A 23,478-nucleotide genomic window follows, 5' to 3' on the forward strand; every position below is an offset into this window, starting at 1 on the left:
CCATTTATGTATTTTACTCCATTGGCTTTAACTTTGTCAAAAATCGCACTAAAGTTGCATTCACATAGATCTATGCCTTTTGAATTATTGTCCTTAATTAAAACTGCTATGCATTATGGCATAGATAAATTGTCATATTATTGAAGCCATTGTTTAGTATACATAGAATTATTTGGTACATTATTAATGTCAAGTTCTTATGCTTAGTCATCTCAATTAGTTTTGTTTTAAAAAAATCACTTTTGATTTTTATTAGTTTTGATGTACTTCCCTAGGTTCATATTTACTATAACGTACTTCCAAGTTTCAGTTGTATTTTATTTAAGATCAAAATTTAATATAGTACAAGAATGCATCCTCTAGTGTCCCACATTTAAACACATTAGTATTTAAAAGGACTAATGCACATTACCTAACCTGAATGACTACTTTAATTAGGTATATTACATGGCTGGAATGATGGAAGAATAATCGTACGTACTCCCACTTGGTGTATGTATGCACTATATTAACTTTAATTAATTTTAAATTTATGAGGTTATATTAAATAAATAATTATAACAATTATTTTTGGCTTATGGTTCGAGATTCCTTTCCGTGAGTTAATATTTAACATTCATTTTCTTTTTATTTATTTATTTGATTATCAATATCGATCTAATTCGATTAACTAGAAAAGTATTTTTTAATTATCAGTATAAAATTTGAAGTTTTGTATATATTTTTAACCTAACATAGATTATGTAATAAAAATCATTTCATTTTTATTTTATTTTAAAATTTGGTGCATATTGGGGGGTTAAATTGGCCGGTTTGACAAACTTAATGATTATGTTATTATGGCTCCATTCTTCCTAGGATAAAATGATCATATATTTCTTATAGTTATTTTAAAGAAGATAGAATCAATTCAACAATAGATATTTAATAAGAGAATTATTAGTTGTCCAATGTGGTGTCTTCTTGTTATTTCTTTAATTGATAAGGAAGAAAATATATAATTAAACATAAATGATGAGAAAATGTAGAAAGAAGAAAAGAAAAAATAAATAAAGAGAAAGTCTCATTCATTGCCGGGACATCCCATAAAACAATCATTAATTCAACGACTCCTCGCTTTATTTGATAAATGAAACAAAAATATGAATATCAAAAACAAAAAAGTAAAGTATATGCAATAAAAAGAAAGTAAAAGTGGAATTTTTGTTTTGCAAAAAATGATTGAGAATGAGCTGTACTTCTCTGCTTGCATTTCTGTCTTGTCCAATTTAATAAAATTAACAAGAAAAAAATATATTAAAAAGACGTAAAACTAATATGAAAACTTTCATTTTCTCCTTGAATTATTTCTAAATATTTTCAGTAACGCAATTAATCATCTTATAATTTGTGAATTGAATTTAAATCGTAAATACAAAGTAATTGAACAATTTTGATTTTCACATGTGTCAATAGTTGGAAGATTTGACCCGCTGCAATAAATCATAAGAAAACAGAAAGGCTTATCCTTCAAAGAGCGACAAACTTTAAGGTGCAACGGTTCCATCGGCAGCTGGCAAAATGTATAACTCCCAAATTCAAGTATCCACTTTTTAATCTAAGCAAAAGAAGGAGAAAAATGTTCATATATGACTTATTTGCATTAAGATTAAAATATCTGAGCGTATATTATGTATTAATATTTGTTACGACTGAATCATACATATCGAGCTATATATATTTCTAAAAAGTATGACGTGGTATGTCTCGCCCACTATAAAAATTTTCATAGTGAGTAGTAAATGCAGCGATACAGTTAACTGTAAACTTTAGTTAGGGGTCGGAAAGGAAGAATCCCTCTATTAACAATTGACGCGTGTTTGGTCAATCCACTACAAATGAGCAAACAAGAATTTTAATTAGCATTAATTAGAGCCCACAATGTGGACAGCCAATATTTGAAAAGGCTTGTCCGCTGCTACTACTTCAACACGCCCGCACTTGTTCTCTGACCTCTAAATTACCCAAATTTTCAACTTCGAAGACTTAATTAGAGACTGTTTGCATCTCTTTATTCTTTATTGAATCGATCGATTGATCTTTCTGCAGAGAAAAAAAGGAATGGCAACTTTTGGAGGGACAACACAGAAGTGTAAGGCCTGTGAGAAAACTGTCTACTTGGTGGATCAACTTAAGGCTGACAGCAGGGTATATCACAAGTCTTGTTTCAGATGTAATCATTGCAAGGGTACTCTTAAGGTCATAATACTTCATTTCTGAATCCTCTTTTATATGGACTAATTCAGATCATCTATGATCAACTTTAATTTTATCCGGATTTTATTTTGGTTTTGTTAAAAAGTTAATGTTTATACTTGTTTAAGATCGAATATAGTGGAGAATTCTGTTCATGTACTATGGTTGAATTTAAACATGTGATTTTTCCATTTGAATCTAGACAGGTTTAATTGATAAAGATGAAGTGATCTACAGGGGATCCTCTCATCTTTTATTTCTGTCTTCTTGTGTCGGCCATAGTGATGAATGCATTATATATGGACCCTTAAGGGATTCTATGGAGTAATGGTTCATTATACATAGTTTTAACTTATATATATGCACGATGCACCCATGGACAGAGCCACGTGGGTACTGGGTACAAGGGATTCATCCTAAACGATGTTGAATCCACTCGACTTCTTTATGGGTTTACTTCTTCATATTTTGAAGTCCTTTAGTGAAAAGTTTGATTCCACCACTCTATACACCAATAGACGGATGGTAGCGTAATGATACTGATTCTCTTACTATTAGTTAAAACTGAAGATCCATTTTATTTTTGAAAAGATAGTACAAAGGATGAACCAAGATTTTTTCACTTATGATTTTTGATTAATTCTTCGATTGCTCAAGTGTTGACATTTCTTTGAATCTATTAATACCAAAACTCAGAGGCTTAATGCACAAACTTTGGCCTTCACTCTCTGGTTTAGTACTTAAAGCAGCCTGTTCGCAGCTTATTCTCAAATCAACAACTAATTGGCAAGCTGTCCCAGTATCAGTCCTGGTAATGGTCCATTCTACCGGAAGAATGGTACTGCTGGCTCATCTTCCTCCAGTTTGGAAGGACCATAACATATTTATATCACTTACAACTTCATTACTAGAAAATGCTTCTTAGCAGCTTTCTGTGATTTGTGCTAAGTACTATATTTAGTGTTCCACATAAACAATGTACGCCTAATTGTCATGTAGTTTAGGTCGACTAATTGTATGATGTCAACTACATTCTCATGTAGCTTTATCATCACGTCCATGCCTTTTTTCGTTGATCCATAAAAAAAATGTCTTGGTCTTAATTTCCTTGTCATTTTTGAACTTGTGCAGCTAGGTAACTACAATTCCTATGAAGGAGTTTTATACTGCAGACCTCACTTTGATCAACTATTCAAAATGACTGGAAGCCTGAACAAGAGTTTTGAAGGTTACTAGAGCTTCCAAGTCGATATTTCTTATGTCATTTTTAATTCCTTTGAAGTTTGTTTTCACTTACTCGTTATATTGTTTGCAGGGGGTCCAAGAACAGTCAAGGAAAGATCTCTTGATAAGGTATTCCATATATATTTGATTGATTTCTAATGTCAAGATCATCAATGATCCCTTAAGCATACACCACTCTGTTCTTTTTACACGTTGCTCTAACTTGTGTTGTATTATCGATTTTCTCAGGCACAAGCAGCCAACAAAGTTTCAGCTTTGTTTGGTGGAACACAAGACAAATGTGTTGCGTGCAAGAAAACTGTCTACCCCCTGGAAAAGGTAGTGACATATTCTTTTCTATGTAGTAGGAAAGTAATTAGTGGAAAACTAGAAAGTTCTATGTAGATACTTATACGGTTACTGCTATTTCACAGGTGGCTGTTGATGGCACTTCATACCACAGGCCTTGTTTCAAATGTAGCCATGGGGGTTGTATAATCAGTCCATCGAATTATGTGGCCCATGATCACAAACTCTACTGCAGGCACCATCATACGCAACTCTTCAAGCAGCGAGGTAACTTCAGCCACATGGAAGATCATGAGAAGATTAAAGGGGTGACTGAAAATGGAAAAGCATGAGGTCCTTCCATAAAAGCTTTCATTTTCGTGTGATTTTGCTATACAACAACATCGAGAGTCGGCTTTCTGGCCTGAATCAGGTGCAGAGGTCAAACATATATATACAAGAGGGGTTATTTACAATGCCTATATGTGATATTTTCATGAGAGAGTCAACAAAGTTTTACTTCATTTTTCTTTTTATCTTGGTGTGTGTTTTACTTGATAAATCAAATAGTTTTGCCTAAAGTTTGTATAATGTGATTGCTCTTGTGGTTGTCTGGAAATTGGAGTGGCTTTTTATCAGGGGAAGTCTACTTTCCTTGGCTCATAAACTAAGAAAATTCAATTTTTTCAGTTTCCTTTATTGCATTTTCTTTCAACTACTTATGCTCAGTTGTTAATCCACATTATGCTCCTTAAAAGGTAACAGAGAAAAAAGGCTTAGCCATTGAACTCTGTTTTACTCCTCTGTATTTTAGGGTCATGGCTAACTAGCCATGATCCTTTAAGTGTTGAGCCATAGGCGGCGGACTCGAAAAGCTTAAAATCAAAACGAAGTAATGAATACATACTGCAAAATCAATCTATTTTTTAGTAACTTGCTCAACCTGCTCAAATTTAACAAGATACATTATAGTAGTAACTTATTTGTCGGCCTGACCCAAAAATCGAAATCCGAAATAACGTATCAAACTATCTGGTCATAATACTGCATCCCCGTTAGGTCTAAATGTAACCCAAACCTATACATACAAACTCAATTTTGGAGATTGGAGATTTTGTAAATTTGGGGGAAAAAAAAAAGAATTAGTGCAGACACTGAATATTTAGAGCTGAGACTCCCAATTGATTTCCAGTTTCTTTTGTGAAACTTCAAATGCGCTTTCTTTCATGGCGTAAAGCCAAACACATGACTGTTATTAAGCCCAAATGTCGAATTTGTTGTTCTTCAACAGCCACTTTTCCCGCCGTCTTTCAAGACAAAATTCACACTACTCGAAAAGAATTGTCTAAATTGCTACACCAACGTCCACCTAAATCTCAACTGAAGCAAATACATGCCCAAATACTCACCCAGGAACTCTCATCAACTGCTTCTTTAGTTAATTCTCTGATTCACTGTTATCTGCATATCAAGGAAGTTACCTCAGCAAGATTTCTGTTTCTTCACTATCCTCTGCCTTCACCCCCGATTCTAATATGGAATCTGATGATCAGAGTATACTGCAAACTCCAAAATTCTTCAGAAAGTTTCTGTCTTTTTCGCCAACTCTTGAATTTAGACCACCGCATTCGGGTTTTTCCGGACGAGTACACGTTCACTTTTATTGTTACGTCATGTGCCCATCAAAAATCAATTGTACATGGAAAAATTGTTCATGGGTTGGTGGTGAGAAATGGGCTTGAATCAAACTTATATGTGGGCAATTCGTTGATTAATATGTATTCGGTATTCAAGATTACAGATGATGCATACAAAGTGTTTGATAGAATAACTGAAAGAGATGTGTTCTCTTGGACTAGTTTGATATGTGGGTATGCAAATAATGGTGAGATGTATCAAGCTTGTGAAATCTTTTATAAGATGCCAGTGCGAAATGATGTTTCTTGGGCTGTTATTATATCGGGTTTTGGTGGAAACGGAAGGTATATGGAGGTACTTCTGTATTTGAATGAAATGTTAGGCTCTGTTGAGGATAAGGTAAGGCCTAATGAAGCTGTTCTTGTTTGTGCTCTGTCTGCTTGTGCTAATCTTGGGGCCTTAGAACAAGGAAATTGGATTCTTGCTTATATTAAGAGGAATGAAATTCGTGACAGTTCAAATATATGTACTGCTCTTATTGACATGTATGCAAAATGTGGGAGAATAGACATAGCAAGATTGATTTTCAATAGAATTCCAAGACCTGATGTACACAACTTCACTAGTATGATATCAGCGTTATCATATCATGGGCTTGGTGAGCAAGCCTTAACCGTGTTTAACAGGATGTTGAATGAAAATGTTAATCCAAATGAAGTAACTATTATAGGGGTGCTTAATGCCTGTAGCCATTCAGGTCTGGTGGAAGAGGGTTCTTCAATCTTCTATAACATGGAGAACTTATGGGGACTTAAACCTCAAATTGAGCACTATGGCTGTTATGTTGATTTACTTGGCCGTGCTGGATACTTGGAAAAGGCACTTGGAGTTGTAAAGAACATGCACATAAAACCTGATATAGTCATATGGAGGGCTTTGCTCAGTGCCTGTAGAATCCATCGTAATATTTTCCTTGGTAACAGCATTATAGATTTTATAAAGCAGCTTAACTCTGATGGACCCAGTGGAAGTGAGGTACTTCTCTCTAATATGTATGCATCTCTAGGCAACTGGGAGAAAGTTTCTGAAGTGAGGAATGCAATGGGTCAGAGAAAGACTCAATCAGACATTGGATGTAGCTGGATTGAGGTGAATGGTGTTGTTCACGAGTTTCACGTTGCTGATAAGCTACACCCACAGATTTTGGAAGTTCTGATTAAATTAAATGAACTTTGGATAGTGCTCTCCTAGAAGGCATTATTGCTAACAGTTAACACCACGCATATGTTCGAGAGAATGAGGAAGCAGCAGCTTTTCTTGGTGAAAAGCTAGAGTTTAGTGTTTGGTTCCATGAATCTGTTTCTGAGACTTAAATTGGCATATGATGAAGTTACGAACTTGTTGCGACTGCCAATCATAATTGAAGGCCATTTCTGAAATTTATGACTGAGAGATCCATTTTTTATAGGCTGCTTCTGATTTTTATACTTTTAGAAGAAGAATTTTTATGATGACTACTCATAGTAGTCAGTTCCGGGAAAGCGCACTCATACCTGTAAAGAATGTTCGTAGCAGAGTGTAATCTTTAAGGCTGTTGTGCTTTTAGGTTTTAACTTTACAGGGCAGATTAAAAGTCTGAGGTTCCTATCTTGTTTATCTCAAGTGTCAGCTTCCTTTCGTTTTTATCTTTTAATGATTTGGAATCTACTATACCAGCCAACGGAAGGGTTTGCTTTTGATATGAGGTCTCATGCATAAGATACAGCAGAAAGTTAACCTCTCTAGACATGATGGATTTTTCAATTGTATGAGTTTCGCGATATATCAGATTGAACGAGGGATGGAAGGTTGTTTGGTATTCAAGTTATCCACAGAACTACACAAAAGTGGAAGTAGAGAGGGCTGGAGCTCCTACAAATCAATTATATTGGGAAGCCTAACGAGTGACAATGGTTCACAGTCCGACTGCTTTACCCTGAACTTAATCTCATATGTCTTCTGTGTCATTTTCTGCATTCCTCTTCGGATATGCTTTCGCTTCTTTCCAGGAATTCATGCTAGGTACTGAGTTCATTCTCCTTGTAAGTAATCAATGAAAATGTGTGCACTTTATTTCTCTTATGCTCTCTCTCTCTCTTGATTTTACTTGCATACTCATTTCGTCTTTTGTATCACACTTTAATCATTCGTAGCATAAGTTCTTGATATATGCTTGTTGATTTTCTGCATCCATCTCAGATAACTTCATTTATTCTGCATTACTTGGCCCATTCTAGACTATCTCAAAAGCCAACCATAAATTTTCTGGTCTGTCTTGACATTGATCAGATGTTCTCAAGGTGTATTCACCACAAATTTTCAGGCATGATATTAGAAAATTGCAGAGTGCTGTTCTGAATTAGAATGTCTGGTTTATACCGAGGCCACAACCTTAAAAGCTCTTTCTTTTGTGGTCTCTGGTCTCTAGGATTCCAGTAAATAGTTTCCTATAAAGTATCTAGGGGTCAAGGGCATGTGGCTGCCTAGTCTCAACATTTGCAACCTTACAAATTGAGATATTGCTCCCTTTGTTTTGAGGTAAATGTCTTAATTGGATTTCAAGAGGACAATTGGACCAAAACTACAGATAATTGTTAGGGACTTGCATTGGTTTACCAAAATTAATGGACCTTCACCTTTCATAACATTACCATCATTCTCTGGTACCACTGAAATGATAGGTGGAAAAGTTAAAGACGTAGAAGATGCAAAATAGTCGTACGTGCTGCTTAGTAATTACTACGAGTTCTCTTCACATCTTAGATTTGGAAATTGCAAATCAAATGAAGGTCCTACTAATAGATATGATCTCCACTTTTTTTTTGTTAGGACCACAGGTACATTAATGCCGCTATCTGCATTTGATTTGCCCAAGTTCCTGTGGTCAAGAACCAGTGGCAGAGCTGGCTAAATTTCTCTCCAAATGGTACCACGCTATACCTTTTTACTTTATCATAACAGCTGAAAGTAAAGACGTTCAAGAAAAAGCGGAAAAGAGAAGTGTTTGAACCAATATTGAATCAAACCGATAATATTTTTGAACTACCATTTCACAAGAGCCAATTTTGAAAAGCTATCTTTTGTTTTCTCCAACAAGTAGTGTAGGGAATAGGCTGATAGCTGGGAAATGTTAAAGAAAAGAAGGATCTAAGATGGCTTTGTGGGGAAACTAGAAGAAAGGCATTACATTATGCACATGTAGGCTTATTCCAGTGCAACAAAAGAAGACTGAAATGATTACTTCAAGTCAAAAATGAACAAAGCATTATTACTAGAATATATTTTTAAAAAATTTGCTCATCAGTTGTTGTCCCATTCATTATATCTGTCACAAAGAATGCTAGCTACTTTACTATACTTTATAGATACCCCGCAGGCCGTAAGCCATATAATGATTAAGAAAATTACTTTCCCCACTTGAATTGGCATCTGAGAATAGTTTTTCTTTGCACAGTGGGGTTTGTAGAATGTAGCTCCTTCAATATAAACAGGACCATATATCATATTAGTTGGGTGTGTAGGAAAAAAAAACAAGTTACATATAATAAAATGTTGAAATATTCTTTGATGATGCAAAACAGAAAATATCACATCGTGTTAAGAGTATTTTTGAGCTGGTTTATCCCAACCATATTAAAGGTGGCAAGGGTGATCCATTTTAAGAATTTGATTATGGTTTTATGCTACCTAATGGGGTTTCTTTTCTTAGTGGAACCTAAAATAATCTTAGTGATGCCCTGCCTGTGGAATATTAAGTAAAAGCATTGTTGTTTTTTTTGAAATTATTGCTGCTATTATTTGTTAAGATAGTGATTAGTATATTAAGTTTGTGGAACAGGGCGTCATCATATAGGAAAATAGGTTGCCCTTATCGTTTTGTATAATGTGCCAAATAATACGTGAAAGTATCATAACAACTAAAGGAATTTCTGAAATTTCTTCTTAGATCTCTGCGGAATAAAATAATTCCTTCGCGCCTTCTAGACATTTTCGCAGACTTTACTAATAAGATCAGACCAGATATATCATATATTATTATTATTGTCTTTTGGACCATTCTGAAACCATTAAAGTAGTAACCGAGGAACTTGATCTGATAAGTACCTTGTATTCGAATTGAGAAATTCTCTATGGCTACAAAATAAGTTCCCAATTTGGCACAACCTTCGGTTTTTCAAGAAGAATTTAACTTACATTCAATGATAATTAATATAATGAAAAATTTAAATTATCAGTGCAATTTTGACCTTCTTAGAATGTTATTTGTCTTACTTAATTTTTAAGTTACTAGTAATTCCACTTATTATAGATATAATAATTACGTGCAATTACCTATCAAGTGATCTGAAAGTAAAAGAAAAGTTGCACAATTTGAAAGAAGGTAGTTGCTTTAAACTTCCTAGTCCCTACTAGTAGTGTAAATATTTGAAAGTTTAGACGAAGTTATTGATATTATTAACCCAACTTTGTTATAGGTAAAAATTTAAAATATTACAAGCATTATATTATCTGGTCATTGAAAGATCTGATTCACTCTAGCAATTGAAGGCCACATAGGATAATTGTGAAGATATCTTATCGGTCATGTTGAAGAGTCTCCCATCGATCATGAAAGGATGAATGATCTCTTTAATATGATTTAAATCATCCCTAGCTTTTGAACAAATTTTATTTCTTTAACAATAATTCAACTCCTAGGCTCATTATCTATCTACTACATGATTTATCCAATGAAGACTTATAAGAACCATTCTTAGTAGGGAACCCACCCACCCACCAAGGTCTAGAAATTTGATTAGCCTACGTAGGAATGATTAGATAGGTATAGCATTTTATGGGATTATGTGTTTGTTTTTTGATGAATAATTCATAATAATATATGACGTTTGACTAGAACAAGGCCCCATTCATTTGGCAAATAAAAAAGCATTCATAAGGATATATGATATATAGATGAAGCTCAGCATATCCTACCAAATAATAATGCACGCATGCATATATCGTACTTTTTGCTTGCTGTCTTTTCTGTTTTCTTTTGTGTGTTTTCTTCATACTTTCACTCTCAATTACTAATATCTTTACTCTACTTTTTCCATTTGCTCTATTCTTCTATCTCTTTCTCTCATTTTCCTTGTGTGTTCACTTTTTGCTACAAAAGTTGGATTTTATTAAAAGCATTGCGCACTCATGAATTATATCACTAGTATACCCCCTCCCTCTCCTCATGATTTTATTCCTAGGAGCAACTATTTATACTTCTATGATTGTTGGGTAAACGTATTCAACTTGAGTTGAAATTAGTTTACCCAACCAAAAAAAGAGAGGCAAAATGAAAAGATAGCCCTTTAGTCAGTGTAGTATGGAATAGAAAGGTTCAAACTTGTCATGTATACTATTATATTAACAACAAACATCAATATAGTCGGTGTAAATTGTAATTCATAAATAAGATCTGAAACGGGATAGAAAACACACAAAATTTATCCTTTACTCTGTGCAGATAGAAATGTTGTTTCTGATAAATCAAAGAAAACATTGTCCTAGCATGATATGGGTGTCCAAATTCTTGAAGATAACTCCAAACGTACCCTTGGAACTTTTGACTATGATGACTGAGAATTACATTACTCCCGTTGGAACTTTGTTGGGAGAGTAATATGAGATTAAAAGCTTAACCTATAAGGCTTAAATTGCTCAATTTCAAATAGTACAAAAACTCAATTTAATAATTTTTCGAATAAAAACTTGGCTAGTTCACGTATTCTAGTTATATGTATTTGACGATCTAATTATTATATATCAATCGCTAGTATAAAATGTAACTATCCACGAGTCAATAAGGTTGAAACTTCCATAAAAATTAAAAACTTGGAATTGAAAGGACAATAAAAAATAGCTATAAAAAGAAACAGTACAACTAGTTATCTATTGATTTCACTTTCAAACGTCTTAATTCACTTCTATCTCTTATTATTCACATACCTACCCATCTCAAAGAAGAAGAGAATTTGATTAATTCGTACAACTGATTTAGTCAAACGCAAATCATATGGAGTAATTCATTAAACGTTGGAAGTGTATTAGAATCCAAATTATAAGTAAATAAAATTTGGTGCTCCGATCCTAACAAAGCCCACAATGATTTTCAATTAAAGAAGGCCTTCCAAATGATTACAAAAGTTGAGCCATGATGTGAGTTTTTTTGTTTTTTTTCTTTTACTTCCTCATATTTGCTGTACATGTCATTAATTAACTCTAATTTGATGAGGAAAAACTACCCATCTGTTGTTTGTTTTCCTGGTGGAAGTGATTTTGTCCTTCCTCTACTCCACAATCTCATAACACAAATCAAATTCATCTCAGCTTGTAGCCTCTGATATGCTGTGGAGTTTGGGATGCCATGTTCTTGGTTTTGCACCTGTTGAACTCCTATGCTTTTCTTGTTTCACCTGGAAAAATAAATTACATTCACATAATTAAATAATGAAAATTTTGTACTAACACTCTTTATGCAATAATGGTATAATTCCTCGAATCATATACGGTTTCTAATTGACGCTTATATTTTTTTGTTCTCTTATTTTGAAAGTAGGAAAAAAAAACAAGCTGAATTTTTCACTTTTATATCTTCTTCGTTTCTATTCGGCGTTGATTGAGAAAATTATGCACCACAATCGTTTGTTTCCTTCTTCCTCTTTTTTTTTTTTTAAAAAATAATTTTTTTTTTTCTCTTATTTTGAAAGTAGGAAAAAAAAACAAGCTGAATTTTTCACTTTTATATCTTCTTCGTTTCTATTCGGCGTTGATTGAGAAAATTATGCACCACAATCGTTTGTTTCCTTCTCCCTCTTTTTTTTTTTTTTTAAATAATAATTTCTTCTTATCTTCAGAAGCAGGTGAAATTAAAATTTTAGTTTGAAAAAAAATAATCACCTGTTTGGAGTTATCCAAATCAGATCTTCTAACAACTCCATTTTTAGAGTGTGAATTCGTTGATTTCTCACTACTCTTGTCACCGGATTCTAATTGCTGTTGCTTCATCTTCGAATACTTCTTAGCCCATAATCCTTTCATCACCTCTGCATAATTATCAACAATCATTATAAAACTCAGTAATTAAGTACACTAAATTAGTTCGTTACTCCTCAATTAACCAGAAATTCGAAGATAGAACAAACCTTGAGTAGTAATTAGTCTGTAAACATGACCCAGAACAAGCGTATCCGTTGGCTTGAGAAGCTTAATACGCGTTATACGAACTGGCATATTATTAGTTCCACCGTTATTAGTCGTGGCACTGTTAATTTTTTTGGCGGTGGAAGCGGTGGCGGAGGAAGGATTAGTGGGCGGACACAAGGTGGTGGTGGTAAGAAGAAGAGCAACATAATGACCGGGATTCATCTTCATGATTTCGTTAGCAGTGACAGGCCAATAAAGTTTGTCAACTCTACCGCTTGGGTGTTGTATAAGCAAAGTAGCATTATCAATGGCTTGGCAGTTCCCCATCTCTCTCAATTTACTGAAAGCCTTTTTTTTTTTCTCCTCTCTCTAAAAAAGTGTTTTTATGGAGAAGAAGTTGCAGTGAAGGGAGATAACGAAGCACAGCAGGGGTCTCTTTATAGCCACACTCACCCACTAACTGACCCCACCCACCACCCCCATATGTAACGTATATTCTTGTAAATAAAATCAAATTAATACTTCCTCCGATTAATTTTCAATAATTTGATATTTTAAAATTAAAATAAAAAATGTTATAAATTATAATTTGTCCCGTAACTGATTTAAACGTATATGATAAGTGTCATCATATGCGGAAGTAATGAAAATCCTGTTTACTAAAGAGTGACGGTGAATGTATTGTGTGGCCAAATTTTTAGACGGTGAGTATAAGTTAAGCGAAGTAGATAGTTTAGGAACAAATTTGAAACATTTTTTCATCGTTTAATTTCATTAAATTTTTATAAGAATTGAATTAATCAATTCCTAAACATGATTAATTTCGAACTGCTTAATTTAATAATGAAAGATACGTTTTACGAAGATTTTAAGGACCAGCTGTTCTGCACGCAATAGAGTAGTGCTTAAAGGAAGTGATGTGAATAATGAGAAAGTATTGCTCTTTTGCGGTCCCTTCTAATGTTCGATATTTGATTTATAGCCTATTAAATTTAAACTTACATCAAAAAAATTCATCATAAAAGTAAATATTTTTTAATAAAAATAACTATACGAAAATTTTTACCATCCACCACAACCTTAATTGGTCACGATAGAGAAGATGAAATGGACATATGAGCGATCGATTACGAGAGCTCGACCGATCAGACCGGAAATAAAAGAGGACAGACACAATGCTTTACGTCATTCTACTGCTAAAGTTTTTTTACCACTATGCTTCGATCTACTGCTTTATCAACTCAGCTGACGCGCCAACTCTTCCAAGTACTCGAATTGAACACCAAATATATTCTTATCCAAAATAGCCGGTAACAACAGGATAGTACTATGCCTTACCTACACTTCGCTTCACGTGATACTTTTTTTTAATTCTAAAATTTTTATTCTATTTTAATAACATGAATGTAATAAAGTCAATGATTTATCGCAAATAATTTTTCTATATCATAAAAATTTTATACATCTTATCTTCTTCACACTCTACTTGTAAAATATTTTATTGTCATGAGTTCATCATTACATAAATACTACTATAGTTTAAATTATAAATATAAGTTTAAAATTTTGTCCTAAGAGGATTCAGAATTTAAAAGCTGTGGGCGTCGTATCGCCTTTTAAATAAGCATGTTCATTAATTCAATAAAATATTTAACCTATTTCTTACCTTGTAAATATCAACTTCAGACTTCGATTTGATTATTCGATGACAAATGAATCAAAAAAAAATGAAATCTTGGCACTAAGAAAAAAAATTCCAACAATATCCTCTATAATTGCACTCGATGAATATTCATATTCATATTCTAAATACACTTAATGATAACATTACTATTTATATTTATTAATACTTCACGCACTTTTTAATTTTTTTTTTTTTTTTAATTATATAAAAGATGAATCAAGATAATTTGTCATATAAATTAAAACAATCAAAATATCTACTATTTAAGAAAAAGAAAAACAGATGGAATATATATTTGACGTTGGGGATTGAAGTGCACGCAATAAGTACAAAGGTGGGTAAATAAAGAGAGAAATGAGAAAATTGATGGAGACGATAGGGGATGTTTGGCATGACTCACCAAACAAAACAAAAACTAAAAACGTGAAATTTCAAGGGAAAATAATAGAAAGAGTTTTCTCATGAGTGTGGGGATAACAATCCACACAAGAAGCATGCACCAAATCCAAACAACCCTCATAAGTACTTGTCGCGTGTGAATCCTATACATAAAACATTTTTTATTTTATTTTTTAGAAAAAAATAATCTTTTTTCTAGTAGTAAGGGAAAAGTGAATTAAAAAATAGTTTCGTCTTTCTCTTTTTCTATATCTTTGCTCGTGCAAATATGAGACACTGTTTTTGGTCGTAATCAGTTTCTTTTTTCTTTTCTTTTTCACTCAGCAACCTCTGTTATCTTTTCTGACCTAATTCCAATTTTGCTTCCCTTAAAAGAAGCATACAACAATATAAAACTTTCTTTTTCGCCTTTTGTCCATCTTCTTTATATCGTGGATATATTAGAAATAATTTCTCTATTTGTAAAAGATAAGAGTAAGACCACAAATATTAATGGCAAAGCCATATGTAATTGAGGGGTACTGTCAATTGATATTCATTCGTCGAAAAATATATTATGTATATATATATTACACATTAATACCTCTTTATCTTTTATCATGAATTTTTTTCTTTATATTTTTTAGTAAAAATTTTAACTCCACGAAAGATGGAATATATATTCTCTTCGAAGATTACTTATACAATTATACTGAATATATATTGTCGTTGTTGCTGCCGCCTCTTAACACCTCTTATCTTTCTTTTTTGGAGAAAAGATAAGGTTTCTCAATAAGTCTAATTCAGCTTCTATCAATTTCTCTATCTAAGAATGTATAAAATTGATATCATACCAACAAACCAAGACTTCACATCTACCAATCAATTTTGAGTCAAGAAACAAAATTTTGTTCTTCTAAAAATAAAATATTTTATTGATTAGGGTAACGTGCACTCTTATTTCACCAACAAATAGAATTTTACATGTTAACTGTATATTGTAACAGCAAAGATAACCTTAAATTATAAAGATAATTATCATGTCGCTTCAACTTGGTTCCATATCATAGTATATAAATTTCATCAATTGATGTCGATGGAGACAAATTCTGAATACCATTTTATCATCTAGATATAATATTTATTTTATTTTCTTAGCTGTCATCCTAAAAACTCGTCAGAATTCAAGAAAAAATGAACCTTAAGACTTGTGGAAATGTGTGAATGAAGAAAGCATGCTGAAATTGGAATTCATTGGCCTGATCCACTCACCTTAAAGGTTACGTTTTGACCAAAATAGTTACTCCCATTTCCCAATTTATTCATGTGGCACTTTTCATTTTTTGAGAATCAAACAGTTTAAGTTTGATGAAAAATTTGTGCATGAAATCTTTAAATTTTTTAAAAGATATATAAAAAATTTACGGTAAAAAAATAGAGTTATTTAAATCTTGAAATTCAAAAAGTATCACATAAATTGGGACGAAGGGAGTATAAAATATGGCAAAGTGGTCAACCAATGCTATCATGTTTTAGTCAATAACATTCAACAAAAGATAGATTGGAGCTTATCTCAAATATGAAGTGCTTGTGAAAGTTATAAACAATCAATTGTTCAAATGATAGTGAGTAACTTTTTAATTTGACAAAAATGAATATCTAAGTACTTGAAATAGTAATACATGGGCTTCTTTAATTTGTAATCATCACTCATGCGCTAGCTTTCTTCATGCTTGTGATTCAATGAGTTTATTAATTCATTGCTTGTTGCACATTAATGATAAAATAGATTTTCTTTTGACTATTGACAAAGATGATGATAAGCGATAACAAGTTTTGATTGCATGCATGGTTGCAATCCATCCACATATTGATCGTCCTTGTGAATGTCCTACTCAAAACATAAAATCAATCAATTAGCCGACCATATAATATACGTGTAGCGAATTCAGAATTTTTAGTCGGTGAATTTTGCTTTGTATATATCTAAAAAAAAATCAAAACATATAAATATATAGTTTGAGAAGCCCCAGTGGAAAGATGTGAGAGGTTGACGATGGTGGTTCTAGAAGATGTAGAGGTAGACCGAAAAATATTGGGGAGATCAGCTCATTAGAGGATGTGACGGATATGACATATTTTTAGTTCACCGAGGAGATATGAGGATTTGGAGGTCGCAAATTAGGACAGAAAGTTACTTAGATAGTTGAGTGGTTAGGCTTGGTGTTACTTTGACGCTAGTGCATGTTTTTCCTTAATATGGCAAATTTAGTTTGGTCGATCGTAATTTGACGGTCTGTACTTCTTTATCTTTTTTACGACCAATAGTATTAGTAGTTTTGCATATGCTTTTTGATATATGTTATCTGAGCTAGGAATCTTCACGGGAATGCAAAATTAAGTTGTTTTTGTATTTTTCGAATGATAAGATGAATTAAGTGTAAAAAATAATGGAGTCAAATCGTGTTTTACTAACCTAACAACAAACAAGTAACAACCCCTCCATTTGTGATGAAGAAAAAAAGTAAAATAGTATATGATGATTGGTGGTTGGAAAATGGAAAGAAACAAGAAGGTACAAATGAAGTGTCAATAACCCAAGAAAGGGAGAACAAAGAATATCAAAGTTGCTGCCCAAAATCCTCTATATGTCTTCACATCCGACGAATGACAATTCATGGTGCTCCTTTAATTTGTTTCTCCCTTCAGTATATCATGATTTGATCACACTATCTCTTATTATATATTATTCTTATTTAATCACAAAAATTTTCCTAATAATTAATATATGTTCTTCCACTTTTGATGTTTCTAGTGCAAAAAATATAATAAAGTGATCTTTTCTGATGTTTTTTTTTAATTGAAATGGTGTACTAGAAAGTAACAAAGTTTTTGAACAAGGTAGCATTTGTCTGCATATTGACCTTGTAGAATAAAGCTAATATGTTCGTACAAAGTCTGCCTGTACGTACCACAAGGGTGGCAGTAATAGTACATTCCAGCATCGATCAAGATTTTGAACGAGACTTAATTTCTGATTATTGGCAAGCATTCTTTGGGTGACATAATTACCGATTTTCTAAAAGATTAGAGACGATGTGCTAATATATTTATATATAATCTAGATAAAAATTAAGAGGGTGAGGAGAGGGGAGCTGGTGAGAGTTTGGGGTGGGTTCGGGAGACAATTGTGTGAAAAGCTACTTATGACATTGAGTTTTTTCTATTTTGATCGGAAAGTCATTTTCCTCAATTTGAAGGAAGTTATTTTCATAAAGGCTATATTTTCAGAAAAATTATGACCAACTATATAAACATGAGAAATTTGAAAGAAAAAAAATCCACCATAACAAACACACCCTTTCCTCTTATTTCTATTTTCTTTTTCTTTATTCCTTTTCTTTTTAAATTCTTTTCCCAAATGAGACGAAAAAAATAATAAAAGCAGAAGCCTTATTTATTTTTTGTTAGGTGTAGTATAATTATTATGGATTTTAATATGGAAAACTACATAAATTGGATTCATTAGGTAAAGTATTTATCTAAATTAGACTCAAGCCAATATATTTATCCTGATTAGCTAGATTCATGACTCAAATTATTTACCCAACTGCCTTCTTATTCTATTCACTGAACCACGGGTTCTTCATCCTTGATTCCATCATAGTGTGTGTGTATATATATATATAATGGCGAATTTATGTGTAAAAATTGGGTCACCCGAATCCGTGGTCCTCCGACTAAACTCGATATATTACTTGTATAATTATTAAAGAACATATTAAATAAACACATTCTATTCACTGAACCACGGGTTCTTCATCCTTGATTCCATCATAGTGTGTGTGTATATATATATATATACAACTCAAATGATAACCAAGGAATAACTAAGTAGTGTTTTCACTGAAACACTACTTCTTCCTCTTTGATACCATATACTATGATGGTATCGAACAGTAAACATTCGTAAATAAAAAATAGGGGATATGAAAGTAAAAAATAATCACTTATAAATAGTTTTCCTTTTTTATACAAGTGTTCTTTTCCCAATTTTATATTGTATAAAACCCCACCAAAATAATATGCCTACTAGAAAATAAACATATATTTTTTTTAGTATATCATACACATAGAATATATATTTTGTACATTTGTATTTGTATATATATCTACGGCGAAATGGTCCAATGGACCCTTATACTTGTATGAGTTTGTATTCTAGACCCTTCTACTTAATCATTTGCCTACTATACTCTTAAACTCAATTAAAATGAAACTTTTGAACCCCTCCAGCCATGTGTGTAGTTCACTCTCCCTAACATAAATGACATGTCATATCCACATCATATATGTTAATGCCATGTCATAATTATTTTTAAATTATTAACTAAAAAACACTTAAATAAAAGGTAAAAAATAATAAGTTTTATGTTTTAAAAAATAAAACAAAATAGTTATTTCTCTCACTTTTTCTCCACCTCCCTCAACCAACAACCACCAAACGCAGAGACAAAAAATGAAAACCCAAAATTGATCTCTCAAATTATCTAGTGAGACATAGCTATTATCCGATTGAATCACTTTCCTTCTTCCTTTAACTTCAATTTCAATTGATAATTTGGGCAAGCTACTACAGATCGAGTAAATACAGCATACAAAAATCAAAAAAAAATTCATTGATAGTTTCCGCCTAAAATGCTTAAGCTACACAAATTCAACAAATTCCACTTCTATAGCTTAGTTGAACACTCTTAAATTGTTATGGTGCTATATAGACTAACAAAACAATCTCCCTTCTCCTAATTTTTTTCCTCTTTGAAAAATGAGTATGAAGCTCAGAAAGCACAAGTCAAACCCAAATCTCAAAACTAATATGAGCAGACAATGTTTTCTTAATATTGGATTTTATGGTAGATTTTTAAGGCTCGAACAATAAGACCACGCACAATCAAACCCAGATCTCAATATAGAAAAAAGAAATTTATGGATAGAATTAGGAGAAGCAAGCCATCGGAGCAAAATCGCCACCGAAGCAAAATCATCACATAACCACCATAGAAGACCCATAACCACCGGAGCAAAATCAGCCTTCTTGTTCAACATCTGAAACTCCCATTGACACTGCTATAACTCACCAAAACACCTAATCATTAACGGAGGTTCAATGGACAGAATGGGCAGAGATGCAGAGGGAGGGGTTGGGAAGCTTAATTTGTTTTTTCCTTTTTTTCTTTTTATTATTTATTTATTTTTAAAGCAAATTAATTGCTTTCACTCGCCTTTTTATGTGTGATACCATGCACTATAATTGAGTCAGCAAAATAAATGTCACATAAGCTTGATCAACGGTCAAAGGGTTTAAAAATCTCATTTTAATTGAGTTTAAGGGTTCAGTTGGCAAAAGATTAAGTAGAAGGGTCTACAATACAAACTCATACAAGTTCAAGGTCCATCAGACCATTTCTCCTTGAATATTTTCAAGAAACTTGGGCTTTATGATCCAAAGCCGAAAACCATGAGACTATTGATGGAGAACCGATCCATTAAAAGGCTGGTAGGGATATTGTATGACATCCTAGTGGAGATGGACAAGTTTATCTTTCTGACCGACTTTGTGTTGCTTGATTGTGAGATCGATGTGTATATTTCTATTATTCTTGGTAGACAATTCTTGTGCCTTTCATAAAACCTACAGTGTAATAATTGTAAAAGCCACAATTATTATATTGTAGGTTCTATGAAAATAAAGAAGTTACTGTATATTTATATATAGCAACTTTATTAAAATCTCTCAAAATGGAAGCGTTTAAATTAAAATCAGGTTTGACTTGACTTGGACCAAACCATGATTGGGGCCGATACAAGTGTGCTTGGCCTACTTCAGTCGTATACCCAACAATCAAATATAAAATATTTATATGTATTTATTTTTTTCACCGACTAATTTAAATTGAGAAAAAAACTTCATTTTGATTCATTAAATTTTAAATGATGAATTATGTGTGGACAAGTTCAAAAGAAACAAGACTATTATTTGATGTGTGACACTCCAATTGAAGCACAGAGAATGTCCTTCCAAACTTTAATTGTGAAGGCAACACATATCTTCCAAGATGCAGAAAATATTCAATATTTGACTCTTGAAAGGTTTTATTTTCTCTGCTACATTAAATGCATAATTAATTAAAATATGGAAAATTCAAACCTGAAAATAGGAATAAATCACGTAAAATTGCTTCTGACCCAATTAACATCTTGTGGGCCGAAGAATATATCACATCGAATAGTATAAGATTTGATACAATGACATTCTTTATTACAACAAAGTTACTAAATTACCTTTTTCCTAACTAAATTATTGTTACTAAAATATCTTGTAATTACAAAATTACTCGACTTTGCCAAATTAAGTATATCATAGAAAGTCATTATATAATTTTTTTGTAACCAAAAGGTCGATCAACTTTGTCTAAGTATCACATAAAATGTGTCCTTTATTTCCTCAATGAGTTTCTATGATATTTAGGCAAAATTGAGTCGTTTTAGTTACATTTTTAGTAATTTTTGTGAATAAAGTCGAGTGAATTTTTTTGCGATAAAAAATAAGTAACCTCTATGCAATAAAATAAAATTTGAGTTGTATCTATGAAATTAATCAATTAAAACTCCTTTTGGTGAGATTCTACTCTATCCGTTCATATTTATATGTCATTCTTACTAAAAAATATATGTTCCTTGAGAGTTATTAGCATTGAAAATATGCATTTGACCACATAGAAAACTAAGGAAATAATTCATATTCATTGGTTAAATTAGTTAACCAAAATAAATTAATTAATGTACATTGATTGAAAACTTGATTTTAAGAGAACACTAAATAAAGGTACAATATTAAATTTATCTAATTTTTAATGGACGTGAAATCTAAAATGGTGACTACTAAATAGGAATGGAAGGAGGGAGTATATTTTTATTTGATTTTGGAATGACCCCTTTAACAGCAAAAAATGAACTGTTTTTTTTTCCTTTTTTGATAAGTGTCTCTTGCACCACCATCTAAAGTTGAGTATAAAATAGTTGTAACAAAAACCACTATGGCCTAATCGAATATCCTGAGCTTTCTATTATAAATGAACCCAACGTTTATATCCTCCAATTGCTTCCTTTTTTTGTTTCAATTCATATGATACGCTTTTGTTTTTAGTTGATCCTAAAGAAAATGTCACCTTTCTATATTTACAAAGAGTTTATCTTTAAAATTTTCATTATACCCTTAATTAATGAAGTTATACATATCTATAACTTCCCCAATGGAATTTCACAGGATGTTCTTGTCGTTGTACATATATTTATAACTTGTTATAGACGAGAAATTTGAAAAGTCCACCTTTCACTCTTAAATTTAATATCTAATCAAATATCATCACATAAATTGAAACAGAATACTGCAAAGAAAAAACTAGTGGATGACAAATAATTTGATTTCTTTTTCAAGTACTAGTAGTGGGTAAGAGCACTAATATTTATGGGCCCAGTATTAGTACCTTTGCATTTTGACATTCTAGGCAGGACCAATTCTGCGTTCCCATCAAAACAGCTTTAAGCACTACAATAGCAATAGCACCACTAAATTTGATAAAATTGTTCTTTGGTCTTTCTGATTGTCATTATTAATTGATTAGTAAGTTAATCAGTTTCTTAAAATGTAGTTGGTCATTGTTAACAAGGTTGTTTTTTCTAAAACATGATCAATCACTAATTCTGATTATTTATTAACTAAGAGAAATTACTGATCATATCAGACAAATTAATCCTGGCTAAAGAGGATCTCATGCAGTTTCAAATTGATTTTGAACTAAAATAAAATTCGAAACCAGTTCTCTCTAGTCTTTTTTGTGTCCCATACCAACTTAACAAAATGGGCTAGTATTTATATATCTATATTTGGCAGCATTAGTGAATATCATAACCTTAAGTTAGTGGTAAATGGTCAACATTCAGCATCACTACGTTGGCTGAATCTATGCCCTCCCTAAACTTAAGGGATTTGCTAAAATTAATTAGTAATTAGTTTGTTCAAGTGGTTGGCGGAGCCGGGACTTTTAGGGGTTCAGCCAGAGAAATTTAATATGAGTTATATATACATAAAAAAAATAAAAATAAAAATTTAACACTATGTATTATGGACTTTGAAAATTGTAATGCTTGGACTTTTATCCTAAGTTCAGCCATGAACCATGGCTCACATGGCCCATCTTTGACATTTTTGTCCATAAAATAACAAACTCCCATTATTTCGAGTAGGTTGGGTTTGAACTCCAAAAATCACATCAACATGAATTACATAACCTATCTTCCAGTTTGCGCGTACCAAACAGAATATGTTACACGTATTGTCCTTTCTATATTAATCTCATCAGCTAACCACAATCAATCAATGGTGATGTCAGAAACTCGGCGAAGAGTGTGCAAATTTTCTTCTCATCGACCTTGGAAACGGGTGGTCCGAAAATTAGACTTGAAGTTTTTTTGTCGTCTATGATACAAGCAAGGTCAAAAGTTCAGGAATAAACACTACAATTGGTCTAGAATGTCATAAAAGTACTCCTACAGTATTTCCTTTGTCTTCATCATGCATAAAGCTTATGGCAATTTCAAACATTGATAAGGATTATGTAGTGAGTAATTCTTTCTAAGTTGTCAACTATATGGTCATATGTAAAGCTTTCCCTTCACATCTGACAGAGATAATGAAATAATACTTGTTGCTTGTGTCTTGAATTTTATGAATCTATACTAATTCCTTGCGT

The 23,478-nt window shown here is 32.3% G+C and overlaps 3 protein-coding genes across 3 annotated transcripts; 2 read left to right on the plus strand and 1 right to left on the minus strand.

Moving 5' to 3' along the window:
• Positions 1–1,910: 1,910 nt before the first annotated feature.
• On the plus strand, positions 1,911–4,430 carry LOC102586458 (LIM domain-containing protein WLIM1-like). Its single transcript, XM_006344963.2, has 5 exons — positions 1,911–2,238; positions 3,367–3,463; positions 3,551–3,588; positions 3,709–3,798; positions 3,894–4,430. The coding sequence occupies exons 1-5, from the start codon at positions 2,101–2,103 to the stop codon at positions 4,098–4,100; spliced, it is 570 nt and encodes a 189-aa protein (XP_006345025.1). The 5' UTR covers positions 1,911–2,100; the 3' UTR covers positions 4,101–4,430.
• A 452-nt stretch (positions 4,431–4,882) lies between these two features.
• Positions 4,883–8,912, plus strand: LOC102581947 (pentatricopeptide repeat-containing protein At2g20540-like). The gene is made up of 2 exons (XM_006345123.2): positions 4,883–7,446; positions 8,254–8,912. Exon 1 carries the CDS (start codon positions 4,960–4,962, stop codon positions 6,634–6,636), a length of 1,677 nt encoding a protein of 558 aa, XP_006345185.2. The 5' UTR covers positions 4,883–4,959; the 3' UTR covers positions 6,637–7,446; positions 8,254–8,912.
• A 2,633-nt stretch (positions 8,913–11,545) lies between these two features.
• Positions 11,546–13,019, minus strand: LOC102586791 (uncharacterized). Its single transcript, XM_006344964.2, has 3 exons — positions 12,603–13,019; positions 12,358–12,503; positions 11,546–11,873 (listed from the first exon to the last, which is right to left on the minus strand). The coding sequence occupies exons 1-3, from the start codon at positions 12,928–12,930 to the stop codon at positions 11,784–11,786; spliced, it is 564 nt and encodes a 187-aa protein (XP_006345026.1). The 5' UTR covers positions 12,931–13,019; the 3' UTR covers positions 11,546–11,783.
• Positions 13,020–23,478: the final 10,459 nt, after the last annotated feature.

This window comes from Solanum tuberosum, unplaced genomic scaffold (genome assembly GCF_000226075.1).
Source record: "Solanum tuberosum cultivar DM 1-3 516 R44 unplaced genomic scaffold, SolTub_3.0 scf00062, whole genome shotgun sequence".
NCBI lineage: Eukaryota > Viridiplantae > Streptophyta > Magnoliopsida > Solanales > Solanaceae > Solanum > Solanum tuberosum.